General features: G+C 43.5%; 3 protein-coding genes across 4 annotated transcripts; 2 read left to right on the top strand and 1 right to left on the bottom strand.

Annotated features, from left to right (window-relative positions):
- Positions 1–946: 946 nt before the first annotated feature.
- On the bottom strand, positions 947–4,457 carry hsf5 (heat shock transcription factor family member 5). Of its 2 annotated transcripts, none has more exons than XM_035434826.1 (7): positions 4,368–4,457; positions 3,556–4,083; positions 3,059–3,412; positions 2,781–2,878; positions 2,206–2,538; positions 1,871–2,015; positions 947–1,588 (listed from the first exon to the last, which is right to left on the bottom strand). In XM_035434826.1, exons 1-7 carry the CDS (start codon positions 4,396–4,398, stop codon positions 1,551–1,553), a joined length of 1,527 nt encoding a protein of 508 aa, XP_035290717.1. In that variant the 5' UTR covers positions 4,399–4,457; the 3' UTR covers positions 947–1,550. The 2 variants fall into 2 exon arrangements, with proteins under 2 accessions (XP_035290717.1, XP_035290718.1); XM_035434827.1 differs by having other exon boundaries at positions 2,781–2,875.
- A 2,088-nt stretch (positions 4,458–6,545) lies between these two features.
- supt4h1 (SPT4 homolog, DSIF elongation factor subunit) lies at positions 6,546–9,372 on the top strand. The gene is made up of 5 exons (XM_035432240.1): positions 6,546–6,730; positions 7,510–7,616; positions 7,738–7,793; positions 8,250–8,303; positions 8,923–9,372. The coding sequence occupies exons 1-5, from the start codon at positions 6,662–6,664 to the stop codon at positions 8,988–8,990; spliced, it is 354 nt and encodes a 117-aa protein (XP_035288131.1). The 5' UTR covers positions 6,546–6,661; the 3' UTR covers positions 8,991–9,372.
- A 6,482-nt stretch (positions 9,373–15,854) lies between these two features.
- Positions 15,855–18,726, top strand: LOC118236564 (ubiquitin carboxyl-terminal hydrolase 37-like). Its single transcript, XM_035435056.1, has 7 exons — positions 15,855–15,970; positions 16,396–16,516; positions 16,914–17,059; positions 17,195–17,294; positions 17,537–17,616; positions 17,731–17,939; positions 18,716–18,726. The coding sequence occupies exons 1-7, from the start codon at positions 15,870–15,872 to the stop codon at positions 18,724–18,726; spliced, it is 768 nt and encodes a 255-aa protein (XP_035290947.1). The 5' UTR covers positions 15,855–15,869.
- Positions 18,727–19,799: the final 1,073 nt, after the last annotated feature.

The raw sequence follows: 19,799 nt of genomic DNA, 5'->3' as shown, positions 1-19,799 counted from the left end.
CTTGCCACTCCATGCCTTAGTTTATATCTGCTTTACCAGTATGTCCTGCTATGATGAGCTAAATATACTATAAGAGTTTTGAGACCTGCAAAATTAAAAAAATAAATTCAGATTTTAAAGTAATACTATTCACATCAAGTACATCCCATCAAAGCAATAATGAAGCATTAATAAGCAAGGGTTGGCACTGATGGGTCGCCTCAAAAATGTAAAATAATGTGGATATTTTGACAATTGTCCAATACATTCAGCTTTGAATTGCTTCCACAACGCTTACCTTTTATTGTAGAAATCAAGCGCCATCTAGAGTCCCTCTTGAAATATTACATCAGTGTTAGAAAACCAGTCCCACCATTTTCTCACACATCACACACACAGAAAATAGTCAGACGGGTTGCTTGAAAAGCTCATTGAAAACTACCACAATTAAAAACTACCAGAATTCAAGAAATTCTGTATGTATGACAAAAAATCATACACGCAGAACTTAATACAAAAAAGGTTAGAAATGCTAGCTAAAATATTGTATATACCATGCATATGTGGACACATGTTCATATGGGGACCAGTATTAAATAAACTAATCGTAACAAACCTCATCAATACTTGCTCCAATATATTCTTGATTTAAAAGTGGAAAAGCCTTGCATTTAACAGACCATTGAGCTTAATTGCTACATGACTCCTTTGGGAAGTTACATAAACCTAGTGCTGAAAAAACTTTTGAAATACATTATAATTCTCCAAATCATTGTTTAAATCAGAATATAATGGAAAACAGCAATCTATAATGGCACTAGATTGTAATGACACCACAAAAAGCACAATATTCTTTAAAAATCTATTTTAAAATTTAGATCAAAGTCAGATGTGCTGAAAATAAAATGCTGAGAACAGAATTTGGTCATTAAACATGTTTTATGTATATCTTAGATGGTAGTAACAATATTGCATACAATTTTAGACAATCAACAATATTCAGTACTGTATATATTATTTAAAATAAGCAATGTATTAGCTTCAAGAATGTCTACCAAACATTAAATAAATGAGACATTGTATTTACCTGGATAACTTGCAGTTATACTAAATATGTCAGCTATAAGCCTCAAGCGAGAAGTAAAAGGCAATGACATGCCTTCACAAATACAGCCCTAAAAATACCACAATATCACCGTGGCCAATGTAGTCGTCTACCTGAACGGAAAACTACGGAATATGCTTGAAATATGAATAAAATACAATGTAAGAAAATACAACAATAAGTTAGAATAAATACTCTAAAAAACAACAGCAGACCCATTAAGATGAACTATGTACATGGTATTTTCATTTTAATGAAAAGGCAAATACTTGTTTTTGATTGATAACTCAATAACTATGAGCTAATTAAACCAACTTCAGTGCCTTTGGAGTAAATGAAAAATATTCTTATTCTCATTGCAGGTCATTGGCAGGAGGAAGCTTGACCAGTGTTGTAAGATAAAATATAAAGATCACTGAGACATTTGTTTGGATTCGGTGTTTCAAAGGTCATCTGCTCTTCATGTTCAGGATTGTTGTTTGCAAGCCACTTCAACCAAGAGATCTGGGGGTATAAAACAGAATATATTTTAAATGGGCCACTAAACCTAATATGACAGCATATATTTTAAATAGCTTTGCACAAACTTTATTTAATAAAAGGAAAAAATTATATCTATCCATTGGATATCTAGTAAAGGCTTTTGTTTTGTAGAACATTTCCAAAATTGTTTGCTATCATATGCTATATTACACAGAAACTTCTATGGAGGCACCAAAGGTTTATTAGAATGTGAACTTCAGACTGTCCCCCATAGCATGGCAACTGTAATGCAGCAAATCTTACCAAGAGGCTTTTGTTGTCTGGTGTTCCTGTCTTTGGTTTTGCTCGGGGAAGTTGACACTTCCTCTAGTTTACAGCTGGGTTCTGACGGACAGGCCTCCAATGTCTTTCCAAGGCATCTGGAAAGATTCTCCACATTCTTCAACACCTGAAAACATACAAACAAATGGCTTTACTGGTTAGTTACTTTTTTAAAACCTGCAACCTGAAGATAGTGTGCACTGATGGAAAGATTGAGAAACTTTTTTTTTTTAGTCAGAAATCAGTTTGTTAGCCAACTGATCATCCTCATATTATCATGAATGACACCATGGACACAACTAAACGAATTCACTCACTCTCTGTGAGAAATCCAAAGGAGCCGATTGGCCGGACTCTTGGGACGGCGATCTCCGCTCCTGCTCGTTCTGTGAGACCGTCTCTGGAGTGCTGCCTGCAGTACCGATCGTGCTCAGACTGACCGTCGTGGAAAGCTCCTGCTCTGATGCAGACGTCACTTCAGACTCCTCGGGACTTTCCACTTTGACCATGGAAGGTTTGGGGGAAACTTGCAGCTCGTCGACGATCTGGAAGACCGTTTCCAGGTTGACGTCGTTCTTCTTGACATCTTCGTTTCCACTGTTCTGCCAGTCCTGGCTACCAGGGTGCAAGAACCCCATAGAGTAGTTGGGCTAAAACAGTATTGAAAAATATAGAAAGCATGACATGTCCATGATGGAGCACTTGACTTATGATGAAGACCCATACAAAACGTTTACACATCTATTCCCAAATGGTATCTAAATACTTATTTTCTCTCCATATATATAGGAACATTTGAAACAGTTTCACAGAAGAATGTTTTTGTTTATGGGTAACACCACTCGTGTATGCTTTTATTTAACAGGGGAAGGTATTGTTAATATTCACCTACCTGGTAATAGTTATATTGTGAGAAAGATGAAGTCGGCTGGTGGACACATGCTGTCATGTTGGGATTTACTGACCCAGAGGAACAGCACTGACACACTGCTATAAAAAAAAATGCAGTCAATCACAAAAAAATAAACAAATTGGTGGCATCCGATGTTACAATGATTGATTGGAAACTACCGAGTTATGCCATTGTATTCTCAGTGACCATTCCTTTACAAAAAATATATGAAATGCATATACATGCATATTATAACACAAGAAAATTGGCTGAATTACCTGTAGTATAAAATCCAGGGCCAAATTGGGCATGATGAGGGATAAAATTGTTGTATTTTTGTCCAGGAGCTAACAGGCCTTGTGAACCTTGTTGAACATGCTTCGTGGTTGGGCTGGACTGTGCCGAGCAAGCTGTGTCATTGGGAAAACGCTGAATGACTGACACTGGGATCCCTTTGTCCGTGAAAAAAGTTGTGGGGGAAGCGGAATCGCCATGTCCCACGACCCAGGCGCGCTGTGGGATTGGGGTCCGGTCATAGCCTTTCAGTGAATGCGGTCTATTAGGGTGGTACTGATAGGGGGGAGAGTTACCGTTGTGGAATCCTCGACGGACCTGTCCGACAAACACTGAACCTGTACAGAAGATATCAACATTTATCAATTGTGCAAAGTAAACAGATCTGTAAAAATCACGAATTTTGTGCAAACCAAAAGCACAAATTTGGTTACTACCTAATTACTTTCTACCCTTCTGAGTCTTAACATTCATCTCTTACCATGTTTTGCTATTTTGCTCTTGTCCTCTTCATGTGCATTGGATAAAAGTCGCTGAATGCGACTCGGGGGTCTGCAGTTAACTTCTAATCCGGCTTCAAGTTTTGCCTTGTTGCTGGTGGTTAATCGTTTTAAATTTACAAGCAATTCAGGATGGTCTCGTTTGAAATTGGGGTTTTGGAAGCGGTGTTGTTGTTGCTGTACCCCCTCGGTTATAATAAGATCGCCGTCTCCTAATTTGTCCGCGCTACCGGGACTCAGCTCTACCTTCCTGAATCCGTAAAGGTTTAGCTGACGAATAAAGCTCGTAAAATTTGTGGTTTTAAAAATCGGTTCCCCAATGGACTTCACTGGGGATAACAGCTCTGTTTCAAACAACTGCTGATTTATTATGATGCCCTGGCCAGTGTGATCCCAATGGATCGAGCGATTCTTCGGGTTGTTCACTAGACACCAAAGTTTCGCGGGGAAGTTGTTGGGGTTAATCGGTAGGGTGAAGAATGCCTCTTCCATTTCCAGATGATCCACAGCTAGATGAAGGCAAAGAAACAAAAATAAAATAATCATTCACTCATTTAACCATGTTTTGACTCTTATGATAACGATCAACATTCAATATTTATATGTTCTTACTTTTTAGATTGCTAGCTAGCTTAGCTTCGATAGCTAACGTATAGTTACGGTTAAGCGAGCGATCAAGCTAAATCAATCAGCAATCGCTCGATCGTACAGTAAGCAGCACAATCAGCAAGTCGGCTAATATATATTTACACATTTTAAGAGAATTTTGTGAAATATCTACATTTTTAAGTACCCGTAATGCCTTGAAATGTGACCCTTCTCATGATATTCTCAAATTACTCGTCAGAACCGTTGAAAAGTGTTCCCGAACCGTTGGTGCACGTTCCCATTTGAATTCCGAAGGAGCCCAAAGTTCTCGAGCTAGAACTGCACATAGAGTAAGTACACCAGCATTTCAGACGTGATCTCAAATAAAAGAAACACTGGCAGCAAATATGACAGCTGTGGAGTATAACTAATCTTATAAATTAATCTGTATGGTGTGCAAAAATAGTGGCTTATCTGACGTCATGTACTAGTAGAGCTAGCGAATGCACTTAATTTATGTAATTGAAGATTGCCTCTAGAGGTTTGTGAACTGACTTGTTTATTTAAAGCCTATATAACCTTATCCTTAATAACTGCACTTAAGAATCAATACTAGCTAAATGTAGGGAGTCGACATAAAGCAGGATAACAGTGTACTATTGAGACAATTGTCTGTCATATTTTGTGTTTAAATCATTAACACTGTCAATATACTGTTGTTTTAGAGCCCCCAGCCCAAAAGTCTGTCATTTTTGTACAAGATAAAACAATGTAATTCTGGATTTGTGTGGATGGCACAGTGGTGCAGTGGGTGGCAAGAAGGTCCTGGGTTTGAATCCCAGCCTGGGCCTTTCTGTGTGGAGTTTGCATGTTCTCCCCTTGTCTGCATGGGTTTCCTCCAGGTACTCCGGTTTCCTCCCACAGTCCAAAGCTGGTAGGCTAATTGGACACTCTAAATTGCCCATAGGTATGAGTGTGTGAGTGATAGATTGGTGGCCTGTCCAGGGTGTATTCCTGCCTCTCACCCAGAGCATGTTAGGATAGGCTTCAGCACCCATTGTCACCCTTACCAGGATAAGCAGGTATAGATAATGGATGGATGGATGGATTCATGTTAACACACTGTTGTACACACTGTTAACCTGCGACTGTATCGCTATACACCAGAGCAATCACATCATCAAGTATGCTGATGACACCACAGTCGTGGGACTCATCACCAACAACGACGAATCCGCCTACAGGGATGAGGTGAGACAGTTTGAGATCTGGTGCAGAGACAACAACCTCTCTCTAAATGTTGACAAGACAAAGGAGACGATTTTCGATTTCAGGAGGGCCGGAGTGACTCACTCTCCCGCACAGGTCAATGGTACAACTGTGGAGACAGTACACAGTTTTAAGTTCTTGGGGGTGCACATCACAGACAATCTCTCTTGGAGCCAGCACACCTCCTCCTTAGTGAAGAAGGCACAACGCCTGTACTTCCTAAGACGGCTAAAGAGAGCTGGGCTGTGCACATCCATTCTCTCCAGGTTCTACAGGTGTACCATAAGAGTCCATACTGACTTGCTGCATTACTGTTTGGCATGGGAACTGTTCAGCTGCAGACAGGAAGGCCCTGCAGCGGGTTGTGAAATCGGCCCAGTACATCACCGGAACCAGATTCCCCACCATCAAGGACATTTACTCAGAAAGGTGTAAAAGAAAAGCCCGCAGCATCATGAAGGACTCCTCACACCCCTTTCAAGGAATGTTTTACCCGCTGCCTTCTGGAACTATCAAGACCAGAACCACCAGGTTCAAAAACAGCTTTTTTCCACAGGCTGTTGGTCTCTGAACTGTCCTACCTGAAGGTTTTTTTTAGACTTACATAAGCACTTCAGCACTTTAACAGTCAGACACTCTGCTGTTTTTACACTTCATCTTAAGTGAAGTTTTTAAGTTTACTGCTTTTATTATTGTACGTTCTGTTTTTATTGCGTTGTTTTTACTGCTTGTTTAATTTTTTTAAGTATTGCACTATGGCCCCGGAGGCACTATATTTCGTTCTACTCTTTGCATAACCTGTAAGGAGATGGAATGACAATAAACTAACTATCTAAAATCTTTAGACGGTCTGTACCTTATTCACAAAATACAGTTCTCTGATCCAGCAAAATAAAAATGTATAATATATTTATTTTATTTGTCAACTATTCATGTGCACTGATGGTAATCCTGTACTGGGTTTGTGATGATGATGATGATGATTATTATTATTATTATATAACCCATAGACTGCAGAAAAATAACTAGGTACAGTGTGTCACATCGGCAATGAAGTTGGATTCGTGAGTGTGTCGTCACACCCAGGGAAGTGCTTCTACGCAAATTTATGACGTGTTTTCATGCCGCCGGAACTGCAATTTACTGCTACATACGGCAAAACAGAGGGGGGGTAGCTAGCTAGTTGAGAATATTTTTTAATCAGTTACCTTAGATAATTTTCGCTCCAGAATGGCCCTGGAAACGGTACCCAAGGACCTTCGGCATTTACGAGCTTGTCTCTTGTGCTCCCTCGTTAAGGTAATGGCGTCGATATAACTGCTGGTGGAGAAATCAGCGAATTAGTTAGCTTGTTAGCTAGCTAGTTTGCTAGTAGCTACGTTGCAGGGCTGCTAGTTAGCTTGCCAGCTGACAGAATGATCAGGTAAAAACATCACTAACGTTATGTTAGTGTACATGGGTTCTAAAATATAGCTGGCTATTTTTTTAAATTATTGTTATTATTATATTATAATGATTTAATTTGGGATCCAAAGTGTGATCCAAACACGTTAGCTAGTCTAATGCCTGGCAGTTGTGCGTTGGGTAGCTGTTATCCCTTCAGATACCATAATAAAATTTGAATAGAAAATATTTGTTTTTCTCGAATTGTATTAAACGGGTTGGTTGCTATCTTACTGTACATGTAGCCTACATAAAACAGCTCATCTAAAAGTTGTATGTTTGATGGTGTAAACTGGTATAGGAACACGCGTTACCATGTGTTGGGTTTTGCTAGTTTCGGGTAAGATTGTGCATAGTCATAGTTTATATAAATATAAATTATAAATACGTTTCACTTGTGTATTGGTGCTTTACTTCTTTGAAGGGTTACATTGTAATTGTAGCGAATTCCAAAATTGTGTCCGTCGAAATGCTCACAATGGCAATGTTTGATAACAAGACCCCGAACTGCTTACCTGTAAATCAAACACCATACAGTCGAAGTAGGCTATATCTGAGAAACAGCGATACAGGAATTAGACAGTGGAACACAGCCCCTCTATAAGGACTAATGAATTTTCCCTTCTCCCTTGTAGACCATTGATCAGTTTGAATATGATGGCTGCGACAACTGTGAATCCTACCTCCAGATGAAAGGAAATAGGGAGATGGTGTACGAGTGCACGAGTTCTTCTTTTGACGGGTATGGTTTCATTTTTGTAAAAAAAATAATGATTATATATATTTTTTAAAACATGCATATGCAAGTAAACAAATATGGCCATAGAAGTGCTCTGAACCTTGACCTCGTTTTCCCCTCCCAGGGTCATAGCAATGATGAGCCCGGAGGACAGCTGGGTGGCCAAATGGCAAAGAATCAGTAAGATATATTTGTGTCAACGCACAGGAATGATGCTTGAATGGGAGCTCTATTCAAAGTCGCTTTTCAGTTGTAGGCTCTGCCTTTCTTGGTGTGCAGCAATTTAATGAATATAAAGTATTTGCAGTTGTATGTTACATATATGGCAGAGGCTTGCTGTCTCATGTATAAGGGGACTAAAGCATGTAAACTAGGTGGGCAGGTCAGAGAAGGATATCAATAATACTATCAAGCTATGTGGTAGGCATGTTTATGAATGAGAAATTCCTCAAGTCATATATTTGTTTTGAGTCATCTTGCTATAAAAGGTGTGTTGTGGCACCTTTCTTTGAATTTCCGTAAAAAGAGTAATAGGACAATTAATAATAGGGAAAAGGTGTAGATGGGGGGGGGGAGGACATTTGTATGTCAGAAATTTCCTCGGGACTGTTATTCAATTGCATATTTGTTTTTCAGGCAACTTTAAGCCTGGAGTCTATGCTGTAACAGTGACAGGACGGCTACCTCCAGGTATGTCCCTGTGAAATGCAGTCGTCTTTGCACAGCAACCTTGCTGTTCAGGTTTGGTTGCTGCTTTACACTTTTACTGAGAAAACCACAGCGCTTTCCCTACTCCTTACAAAGATTGTCTGTAGTTCAGTATTCTTGCAAAAATGTAAAACTTTCAAATGTATTTGTGTGTAGAGGGATTATGTTTTGTGGGTTCATTTTGTGGGATTTTCTCGCTAATGCTGTAGTTAAATGGTCAAAAGTTTGATGCAGATTTAAGAAACGAAAAACAAATATCGCAGGCTTACGTTTGTTTTCTTTTCCTAAACACAATGGGCAGCATTTCCTGCACAAGAGACCAGCAGGTTTTTTTGTGTCTTTTTTTTTTTTGTCTTTTTTTCTCTTTCCACTTAACGGCATTCCTCATTCCGAGGCATAAAGGCGGTTGTGATTTTTATGCGGGAGCGTGAAGGCAGGGCGCGTCGCCCGGAATTCTTTGAACGGCCACCTAAAAAAAAAAGCGCTGTCCCTCGGCCGTGCCGAATAAGCCCGCGCTGCGCGAGCCGTCTCTAAAGCAATGCCGCACGCCGCCAGCCGTCTCTAAAGCCGCCAGGTGTGTTTGCTCTTCTGTTCTCCGTAGGCGTCGTGAGGGAGCTGAAGAGCAGGGGAGTGATCTACAAGTCGAGAGACACAGCTGTGAAGACATAAGCGCAGCCCCCCGCCCGTCACTCAAGAAGCCTTTCACTTCCCGGCGCACATCTTTGAAACGGCATTCCTGTGAAAACCGCTCAGTTTTTGGGACTCTCGCCGACGATAAATCATTTGTTCTATTTTGTAAACTGAATGTCTGCATATTTTCAGAATCAGTGATATCTGTTGAACAGTCTGTTGTTTTTGTTTCAAGTAGAGTAAAGATTTGTTAAATAAGGATATTGGAGGACTATTGTCTTCATTGGGAATATGTATGTTGTATTTTGGGGTGAATAAAAGCACACTTTTTTTCTTTTTTTTGAGGAATAGGCTTTTTCAAAAATTCTCCCCAGAATGATAAGGTGTAATTGACATCTTAATAAACGGTATGAATTGCTTTTATGAAAATGTACAAGTTCCTCTTTGTAAATATGAACATAAAGAGATTGGGGGGGGGGGGGGGGGGGGGCAGTGCATCCCCAGTAGTCTGTGGTGGGGCAGTATGTCCCTAGGACCCAGATTTTGTATTTATGGAATATAAATTTGCTAGAACTTAAATACAAATGCTTGGTGGCCTCATGTTTGCCCGAGGCATCTCAAGGAATTCATAATCCGATTGCCTATGTTATACTGTATGAAAGTCAGGTGGTGGCAGCCTAGAGCCATCTGGAGCTCAAAGTTGCCTCACGTTCTCTGGCCTTCTAAGTATTTGACATGCAAGCATATACATTAGTGTATGATAATGTTTTGGTGGTGCATTTACGAAAAAAAGGTTATACATGTGAAAACATACTGGTGTTTAGTAACTGGAAAATACTGGAAGAAATCTTCATCCTCAAAATAAGAATAATGTATCCTGCAGTAAGTCTGTGTATTTTATTGCATTTGCATATATATGTATCTATTTTATTTATTTAACAGTAAGCCAAAATTGATTCTATTCCATGACCCTTTATTTTTGGACTTTCATGAAAATAGTTTTGGCAAGAAATCCTTACAAATAAAAATATGCAAATAATGCCCTAAAGTAGAAGTGATATTATACATTGGACTAATATATATATATATATATATATATATATATATATATATATATATGGATCCCCCCCCTCCCCAGTCCAAAGACATGCAGGTAGGCTGATTGGACACTCTAAATTGCCCATAAGTATGAGTGTCTGAGTGAATGGTGTGTGCCCCACAACAGATTGGTGACCTGTCCAGGGGGTATTCCTGTCTCTCACCCAATGCATACTGGGATAGGCTCCAGCACTGCCGCGACCCTGCTCAGAATATAAGCAGGTATAGATAATGAACGGATGGATGGATAGATAGTGCCATATTGTAAAATATGTTTTTGCAAATAGCCAATTTCTCTTCGAACCCACTCAATAAAATGTGTTTTTTCAAATAGCCAATTTCTCTTCGAACCCACTCAAGATATTAAAACATCCATAGTAAACCACCTCTAATACATTACTTCTCAATTTGTCTACAGTACCTTTATGTGATTCAATGGACAACTCCATTTGTAACAGTGGGTCAAACGACACCACCAGTTTGGGGCTAATCCAGTAATTAAAAACTTGTCACCGAGAAGGAATTAAAGCTAAGCCAATAATGCAAAACTTCCTGCCATTGATTTTCTTTTTAGGTGTCAGCCTGAAACCATGCGTTTCTGCAACACGACTCAGGACAATTGCACATAATTTAATTTATATACAAGCGTCAGGCACCTGCTGCATTGTATTGAAATGTCACAAAACAGGTATGCTACATTGCTTGGTCAAGCTCTAACTCAAGCAATCGTTGTCAGCCCTTCTTTCGCAAATCAACTGATTGGAAGCACCATAGGTTAAACGTAGCATGTATTTGATTCACTCTGCGGCAAATCTTCCCTTTTAAAGTAGCCTACACTCTCGCGACATATTTAATATCGTTAAATGCGCGCATGCATAGTTCGAATTAACGGAGGATCGGGAGGGATTGGCCTGCTCACTGGTCTGGGCATCCCTACAGGTCTATGAAAATCCAAGGTGGATCTACTTCTGTGGGTCACTGTGCCGCATGTCATTGACGGCAGTGGGTAATTGTCAGCCTCTGACCCTGTACTGCACTGAATGTACTGCATCCAGCCTCCGAGTCAGAAAGCGGTATTAACAAAACACATAAAACCGAACATAAACATATAGAACTGGATAGACTGGGGATTTATGATCTATACACGCCAGACTTGGTTGTTATGAAGAGATGTTGTTACTTAGCGACCGTTTCTAAATATGGTGTTAAAAACTAATTCCGGAATTCGGATGTTTTGAACAATAATAACACGTTGCGTTCTAAGAGGTCATTGATTTAATGCTGTCGAGATGTCAAAAACAGTGTCCTTCAAATGTAAATTTGAGTTTGAACACAACAATTTTATTTGGTTACAGTAATGCTGATCATAACACCTAGGGATAGAAACGTACATGCTAGTAGAAATTCGGTAACTAAGTTTATTAACGAAACTTGTCTGTTTACACACTAGTAACTAAGGTATCGAACATTTCTAGGCAACACAATGCAAAAATAACCGACGTCACAGTGAAATAAGAATCATTGTAAATTCGCTCTTTTATCTTCACAATGATGTCACAGACGTACATGTACACTGAAAATTTACAACCAATTCATCATTGATCATTACTACTTCAGCTCACTGAACAAGACGAAACACTGCAAACTACCAAAATGAGCTTCAAGTATTCATTTTTATGTTGTTGTCCGGTAAGTACTTAATCTTTATATTTAATTGTCCATGGTATCGCCTTTTTGTAAATTCGTATATATTGGTTTCATCTCATAAGTCGTTCTCTTGCACAAAACAGACCTGGGATTAATATTATATATAATGGAGTAGCTATTTTAAAAATAATCAAATGCAAACATATTTTCTCTGAATAGCATTTTTCAGTTTAGAGTATTTTGTTGGGTATGTTTTATTGTAGAATTATTTAGGATATAGTTTCACGTAAACAGAAGTCAATAACCTATAATTAGGGTGTAAAATTCATTATAAAATATGATCTTACATAATGAATTTTACTGGCAGTAAAACAATATTCTTCATTCAAATGACAAGAACGATGTACCATATTGTGGTGTGTAAAACACTATCTCTGTGTCAGGAAAACAGGTATTTATATGATTAATAATTTTTAAAACACGTTGGCCCAGGTAAAGGATGATGAGAAGAAGAAGACTAAGAAGAAATGTAAAAAAGGGAAGAAAGGAAAGAAGGCACAGTCAGCATCTGCAGACCAGCTGGCCCTAAATAACAACTGCCCCGAGAAGACAGCGGTTACCATCGGCTGTGGGGAGGGGCCGGCTGTTACTATCGTCTGCACGGAAGAAACATCTATTGCTATTGACTGTGCTAACGAGACAGCTCTTACTATTGCCTGCGCTGAGGAAACAGTTGCTACTATCGCCTGCGTGAAAGAGCCAGCTCAAACTCTCACCTGTGCAGGGGAGACATCGCTTTCTATCAACCGCACAGACGAGCCAGCAGATACCATCAGCTGTGTTGAGCCAGCTCTTAACATCAGATGCACGAAAGTGGCACTTCTTACCATCGCCCGCGCAGAGGAGCTAACCCCTAACATCGAATGCACTGAGCAAGACCTTACCATTGACTGTTTGAAAAAGCCAACTCCTACCATTGACTGCGTAAAGGTACCCACTCCTATCATCGCCTGCGCAGACGAGCGAGCTGTTAACATCGACTACGCAGAGACGCCGGCTTTTAACATCAACGGCGTAAAGGAAGCATCTCGTACCACCGACTCCGTGGAGGGGTCTGATGTTACCCTCAACTGCGTAGAGCCAGCTCTGACCATTGAATGGATGAGAGAGGCTGATCGTTCCTTTGACCGCGCTGAGCAGCGAACGCCTACCGTCGACTGCGTTGAGCAGCCAACGCCCACCATCGACCGCGTTGAGCAGCCAACGCCCACCATCGACCGCATTGAGCAGCCAACGCCCGCCATCGACTGCGTTGAGCTGCCAACGCCCACCATCGACTGCGTTGAGCAGCCAACGCCCGCCATCGACTGCGTTGAGCAGCCAACGCCCACCATCGACTGCGTTGTGCAGCCCGCCATCGACTGTGTTGAGCAGCCAACGCTCGCCATCGACTGCGTTGAGCTGCCAACGTCCACCATCGACTGCGTTGAGCAGCCCGACATCAACTGCGTTGAGCTGCCAATGCCCGCCATCGACTGCGTTGAGCTGCCAACGCCGACCATCGACTGCATTGTGCAGCCCGCCATCGACTGCGTTGAGCTGCCAACGCCCACCATCGACTGCGTTGAGCTGCCAACGCCCACCATCGACTGCGTTGTGCAGCCTGCCATCGACTGTGTTGAGCAGCCAACGCCCACCATCGACTGCGTTGAGCAGCCCGACATCGACTGCGTTGAGCTGCCAATGCCCGCCATCGACTGCGTTGAGCTGCCAACGCCCACCATCGACTGCATTGTGCAGCCAACGCCCACCATCGACTGCGTTGTGCAGCCCGCCATCGACTGCGTTGAGCTGCCAACGCCCACCATCGACTGTGTTGAGCTGCCAACGCCCACCATCGACTGCGTTGTGCAGCCTGCCATCGACTGTGTTGAGCAGCCAACGCCTGCCATCGACTGCGTTGAGCAGCCAACGCCCACCATCGACTGCGCTGAGCTGCCAACGCCCACCATCGACTGTGTTGTGCAGCCCGCCATGGACTGCGTTGAGCTGCCAACGCCCACCATGGACTGCATTGTGCCGCCCGCCATCGACTGCGTTGAGCAGCCAATGCCCGCCATCGACTGCGTTGAGCTGCCAACGCCCGCCATCGAATGCGTTGAGCAGCCCGACATCGACTGCGTTGAGCAGCCAATGCCCGCCATCGACTGCGTTGAGCTGCCAACGCCCGCCATCGAATGCGTTGAGCAGCCCGACATCGACTGCGTTGAGCTTCCCGCCATCGACTGCGTTGAGCAGCCAACGCCCACCATCAACTGCGTTGTGCAGCCCACCATCGACTGCGTTGAGCTGCCAACGCCCGCCATCGACTGCGTTGTGCAGCCCACCATCGACTGCGTTGTGCAGCCCACCATCGACTACGTTGTGCAGCCAACGCCCGCCATCGACTGCGTTGTGCAGCCCACCATCGACTGCGTTGTGCAGCCCGCCATCGACTGCGTAGAGCTGCCAACACCCACCATCGACTGCGTTGTGCAGCCTGCCATCGACTGCGTTGAGCAGCCAACGCCCGCCATCGACTGCGTTGAGCAGCCCGCTATCGACTGTGTTGAGCTGCCAACGCCCGCCATCGACTGCGTTGAGCAGCCAACGCCCGCCATCGACTGCGTTGAGCAGCCAACGCCCGCCATCGACTGCGTTGAGCAGCCCGCCATCGACTGCGTTGAGCTGCCAACGCCCGCCATCGACTGCATTGAGCAGCCAACGCCCGCCATCGACTGCGTTGTGCAGCCCACCATCGACTGTGTTGTGCAGCCCGCCATCGACTGCATTGAGCTGCCAACGCCCACCATCGACTGCGTTGTGCAGCCCGCCATCGACTGCGTTGAGCAGCCTTCGCCTGCCATCGACTGCGTTGAGCTGCCAACGCCCACCATCGACTGCGTTGAGCAGCCAACGCCCGCCATCGACTGCGCTGAGCTGCCAATGCCCACCATGGACTGCGTTGAGCAACCAATGCCTGCCATCGACTGCGTTGAGCTGACAACGTCCACCATCGACTACGTTGAGCAGCCAACGCCCGCCATCGACTGCGTTGAGCTGCCAACGCCCGCCATCGACTGCGTTGAGCAGCCCGCTATCGACTGCGTTGAGCTGCCAACGCCCACCATCGACTGCGTTGAGTCGTCATCCCTGACTGATGATCATAATGAGCAGAAAGACCTAAAGAAGAAAAAGAAGAAGAAATGGTCATTAAAGAAAGGAAAGAAGGGGACAAAGGAAAAGTCAGTGTCCCTGACAGTCCACTGCTCAGAACAATCAATCCTGACCTTTGACTGCGTAGGGCGAACCTTGGCCCAGCACATCGACTGCGCAGAACAACCTGCTGTTGACATTGAGTGTGCAGCAGCTCTTAAAATTGATTGCACAGATTTGCCATCCGTGTTTGTTGGTCATACTGAGCAGGAAGAAGAACAAAAGAAGAAAGAAAAGAAGAAACATTCTTTGAAGAAAGGGAAGAAGGGGACAAAGATAGTCCACTGCTCAGAAGAGCCAGTCCTGACTCTCCACTGCGCAGAGCAGACATCGACCCGTAACATCAACCTTGCAGAGCAGACATCGGCCCGTACCATCGACCGTGCAGAGCAGGCATCGGTCCAGAGCCTTGACCGTGCAGAACAGACATCGACCCGTAACATCGGCCGTGCAGAGCAGACATCAGTCCAGAACATCAGCCATGCAGAGCAGCCAGCTCTTCCGATTGTCTGCGTAGAAAATGCTGCTCTGTCCATTGACTGCACAAAACAACAAAGGTAGTGTTTTTCACTTCACTTCGTTTAATTTCATTTTGCCACTTATGTTTGCTGCCCGGGCACTCAATTTACAAAAGCAAAATTGATTTATTGTGTTTATTCTATACTCATTTCTGTTCCATAGGCTGGCATTCCAAAGCTTTAGGAAGTTCCAGGAGGAACACAGCATCCAGAAGGAGACCCAGAGGAATACGATTGATCACACTGTTCTTGGGTAAGAATCACAATCAGTTTATTCAAGCTGCACAATGGAATGAATGCGCTGCATCCTATTATTATTATCTGACTTCCACACAGTAACAGAGTAGGGATGTGTTCATGTCTTTGCCACAGGTTTCCAAACATCGGGAACACCTGTTACATGAACGCAACCCTCCAGAGTCTCTTCAGTCTCCGAATTTTCTCCCAGGACATCAGGGGAGAGGAAGGCTGCTGGAGGTCAAATCTGACAGCTTTACTGAAGTATGTAGATATCTATCATTACTGATCTGCAGATATTAGTGCTGTTATGGACAGCACTTTTATGTCAGTGTTTTTGTATTGGCTATGGATTGATGGTAGAAAAGGTATTGTGGATTTTATGGGAAGTCTGTTTATCTGCTTTTAAAAATGTACTCAGCCCAAGAAATCACATGAAAATACATTTTAACTATGTTTATTGAAAAACGTTTGTGAATGACAGCTGAAAACTGTTTTTGTGTCCCCATTATAAGTTCTTTTTTCATTAAAGAATTATATTGCTACGATTGCAGTATCAAATGTATGGGTTCCCAGCCATGGTCCTCAGACTGCAGTGTGTATGCTGGCTGGGTTTCCTTCCAGCCTTAATTCCACAAAACTCAAGTGGCAACTATCTGACTGCTTGCTGCATCTCTCGCCCCCTGCAGGTGCCTTGCAGATCTGCACTCAGCAAGGGCCAGTCACAGCAGGCAAAAAATCAGCCTGCTGAAAACCTTAAAACAGACCATCGCGACAAACTTCAGCGACTTCTGTGGGACCGAGCAGCAGGTGAGAGACACGCACCTACAAACACACACACAGACGCACAAACACGCACCCCAGTGTTCTTCCGATATTTATTCCCATAGGCAAGATTCTTTTTAAAAATACAGGCACCAATTTTCCGTAACCTTTATAAACATCGGCATGAATAAGATGTTTTCTACATGCATGTCAATAAAGTAGCTGCCTTCTTCGACAGATCGATTGACTCAAATTTTTATGTTAAAGGGAGATTGAGAGAGTTGTGCTTTAAGTAGCAAATCAAGATTGAGGAAATATGGTGTATGATGTAGCATAGGAAAGATTGCTCATAAACACAAAAGACTCCAATGGCTAGGACCAGGTCACTGTTGAAGCCTAACACCCTCTCCTTCTCTCATGGGTTTTCTCTGTCTCACTGCAGGATGCTCATGAGTTCCTCAGTGTTCTCCTGTCCCAGCTTAAAGAGGAGGGCGTTTCCCTGAGGACAAGGGAGGGGCTGCACTCCTACACCTGTTCCATTGAGGGAAATTTTGAATTTGACCTCCTGACCACCAGAACGTGCCTCAGGTGAGCCACCATGTGCAGTCTCTCCCATGTGCTCGGTTAAACTGAACAGTTGAATTTCCTTAATGGGAACTGACTCCATCCCCAGCCCTGCATGTGAGTGTTCATTTCTGTGTCTCTGTGGTTCCCTCTCCAAAGCTGCGGGGAGAAGGTGCGTAGAACGGAGTCCTACAACTGCTTGTCTGTGGACTTAGTCCCTGGGGGCTCCGTACAAGACAGTTTGGCCCTCTACTTCAAGGTAAGTATCCACCAGGGAGACTTTGAAATGGTGCAAGCCAAGTGTTGAATGTGTTGCTATGCTTTGTGGTGTACGAGGTCAGTGCTGAGTGTGCTGCTGTGTTTCGTGGTCTGTGATCTCTGTGTTGAGTATGTTACTGTGTTTTGTGGTCTGTGATCCCCATGTTGAGTGTATTAGTGTGCTTTGCTGTCACAGGGCTGTCAGCTCTGTGTTGACTGTGTTACTGTTCTTTGCTGTCACAGGGCTATGAGGTAGAGTGTCGGTGCCAGTGGTGCTCTGGGCAGTTGGCCACTGTGGAGCCAACGTTACAGTCACTGCCTCGGTAAGTGCAGCCTCCTCCCCTCTCTTTCAGTCCTTCTGTCTTTCAACACATCTGGGCCGGTTAAATGACCACTTACCTGGTTTAAATAAAGGATTCCTCTGTGCGTCTGTGCAGAGTGCTGGTTGTGCAGCTGAAACGGTTCAGCTTCAACTCCAGAGGGAACCTGGTGAAGCTGCACGATCGTCTGCACATCTCCCCACAACTCAGCCTGCAGGCCCACAGCACGGCCAACGTTCGCTTGCCAGGGACGGCCAAGCCCCACCTCACCCATGGGGATTTCTTTGAAACCTCCCCATCACCAGGGGATGCTGTTCCCTTTGCAGGTATTTTATGCTTCAGACTCATTCCAACCAATTTCACTTCCTGTGATTTGGAAAACAATTTAGGCCCAGAGTGTCAGAGTGTACTACTAAAGTGCCCCAGTGTCTGTGGGTTTTTGGTGTGTTTCCACACTTAAGTCTTAATTAGTTAGTTGTTTTGGTAAGAGGTCCATACACCTTGGTTCCATGGCCTGTATTGGCTGCTGGTTAAGAGGAGACCACAGAAACCTGCAATCCCAAGCTGAGAGGTAAGTGTGTAGAATCTTTGGTCGTACAGATGAGGTCTGATGGTGTTTTTGGTTTTGTTTGGTTCCCCTGAAGCTGAAAAGAAGAACCCTGTGGAGGGATGTACACCCAACAGAATAGAGCAGAAAAGCTACTCTGTGGTGAGGAGAGGAGGAGGGAGAGAGAGAGAGAAAGAGAGGAGAAGAAAGAGTGAAAGAGTAGAATGGCAGTAGCCAAAGTCTGCTCCTCCCTGGGGCTGCCACATTAATTTATCTAATAATCACTGACAGGCAGGGATCTCAAACTGCCGTCCTGGATTGCTGTGGTGTCTGCTGGTTTTTAGTGCATTTCAGCACCTTTAGTCAGTGTTGTACATCACTGATTGTTTAAGGAACCTGAAAACATTGTTTCCACAGCCTAAATCTGCCATAATGGCAGGTTGCTGTTGTTAGCGCTGATGGAAAATAATGGTGGTCTGGGATAGGGCAGGATGGGGGGTTAGGGTTTGGGTGTGTACTCCTTCTGACTGTAGGTCTCTACCTTCTGTCTCCTAGAACAAATATAGAATCACCAGTGTGCTGTCCCACATTGGGTCGAATATGAGACACGGTAAGATACACTGGAGGCACAAAGCCCACACTCACATGTTCCTGGGCCCTGTATGCACAGTCTGATCCACAGACATTTTCAGTCTATGATTAACCCACTATTACAGTCACATTGAGCAAAGACTGAACATCCATCTGTGTAATTCTGCAGGTCATTACATCTGCGAGAGCTGTGAGTCCAACACACACTGGCTCTCATTTGACGACGAGAGGGTGCAGCAGCTGGACCAGAAGACTGTATTGAGGCAGAGGTCAAACTCCGCCTATATCTTGTTTTATGAGTACAGGTGAGAGCTCATCCATAACAATAGTCCTGCCATTGTGTGAGTGTGGTACAGGTATAATTACTGCTGAGCTATGACTACAGGTAAAAGCTCCTCTGTGGCAATAGCATCATGTGCAGTTCTGTGTTGGGGGAGGTTTGCCGGTAGCGTGACTGGGCTGATGTCTGTTGTAGGGCTGCTGGTGAATAAAGATCTCTATGGAACAGAGACCATGGCCAGTCTTGAATGAAACTGCTCCTCTCTGCACCTCCAAGAGCTTGGAACAGCCAGGCATGTTTATGTTTTTTTGCTGATGTTATTTGAAATGTATGATATGAGCATTAAAGAAAAGACAAAGGGTCTTTCTACGAAAATGTGCCATTTTAGATTTAACGTGTCCATGTATCCCATTTTGTTGGACCTGTTACCAATGCATTGTAGTAACTGCGATTTTAAATGTTTGAAAATAATATTGAAACTAATTTAACACATTACAAAATATGAAAGGCCCCTTGGTACTCTGATCTTATTGCTAAAGTATAAATAGTCAGGCTGGTAAATAATTTGGATATTGTTATTCCATCCTTGCGATTTGAAAAAGGGAGTATGAGGCACTGTCTTACAGTAAAGAAGTTTATTCGCATTGGCAAGTGGACAATGTTCAAATACCAATGTCTCTAAGAAAATGTTCATCTCTCCATTACAAATATCTCATGCATTACATCAACCCAGTCATCCAACGTACTGTATGAGTGTTTGGGTTCTAC

Source organism: Anguilla anguilla, chromosome 9 (assembly GCF_013347855.1).
Source record: "Anguilla anguilla isolate fAngAng1 chromosome 9, fAngAng1.pri, whole genome shotgun sequence".
NCBI classification, from domain to species: domain Eukaryota; kingdom Metazoa; phylum Chordata; class Actinopteri; order Anguilliformes; family Anguillidae; genus Anguilla; species Anguilla anguilla.
The sequence above is the reverse complement of the archived record's forward strand: the minus strand, read 5'-3'. Positions and strand labels throughout refer to the sequence as shown.

Bases quoted from the DNA above. Each gene is read 5' to 3' on its own strand.
- hsf5 (XM_035434826.1), bottom strand. From the start codon at position 4,398: ATGAGAAGGGTCACATTTCAAGGCATTACGG. The intron at 2,016-2,205 runs GTGAGTGAATTC...GTATGTTTTCAG, and splicing joins CTTTGGATTTCTCACAGAGA to GTGTTGAAGAATGTGGAGAA. The intron at 1,589-1,870 runs GTAAGATTTGCT...TTATACCCCCAG, and splicing joins CAGACAACAAAAGCCTCTTG to ATCTCTTGGTTGAAGTGGCT.
- supt4h1 (XM_035432240.1), top strand. From the start codon at position 6,662: ATGGCCCTGGAAACGGTACCCAAGGACCTTCGGCATTTACGAGCTTGT. The intron at 7,617-7,737 runs GTATGGTTTCAT...TTCCCCTCCCAG, and splicing joins ACGAGTTCTTCTTTTGACGG to GGTCATAGCAATGATGAGCC. The intron at 7,794-8,249 runs GTAAGATATATT...TTTGTTTTTCAG, and splicing joins GGCCAAATGGCAAAGAATCA to GCAACTTTAAGCCTGGAGTC.
- LOC118236564 (XM_035435056.1), top strand. From the start codon at position 15,870: ATGAACGCAACCCTCCAGAGTCTCTTCAGTCTCCGAATTTTCTCCCAG. The intron at 17,060-17,194 runs GTGAGCCACCAT...CCCTCTCCAAAG, and splicing joins ACCACCAGAACGTGCCTCAG to CTGCGGGGAGAAGGTGCGTA. The intron at 17,295-17,536 runs GTAAGTATCCAC...TTGCTGTCACAG, and splicing joins GTTTGGCCCTCTACTTCAAG to GGCTATGAGGTAGAGTGTCG.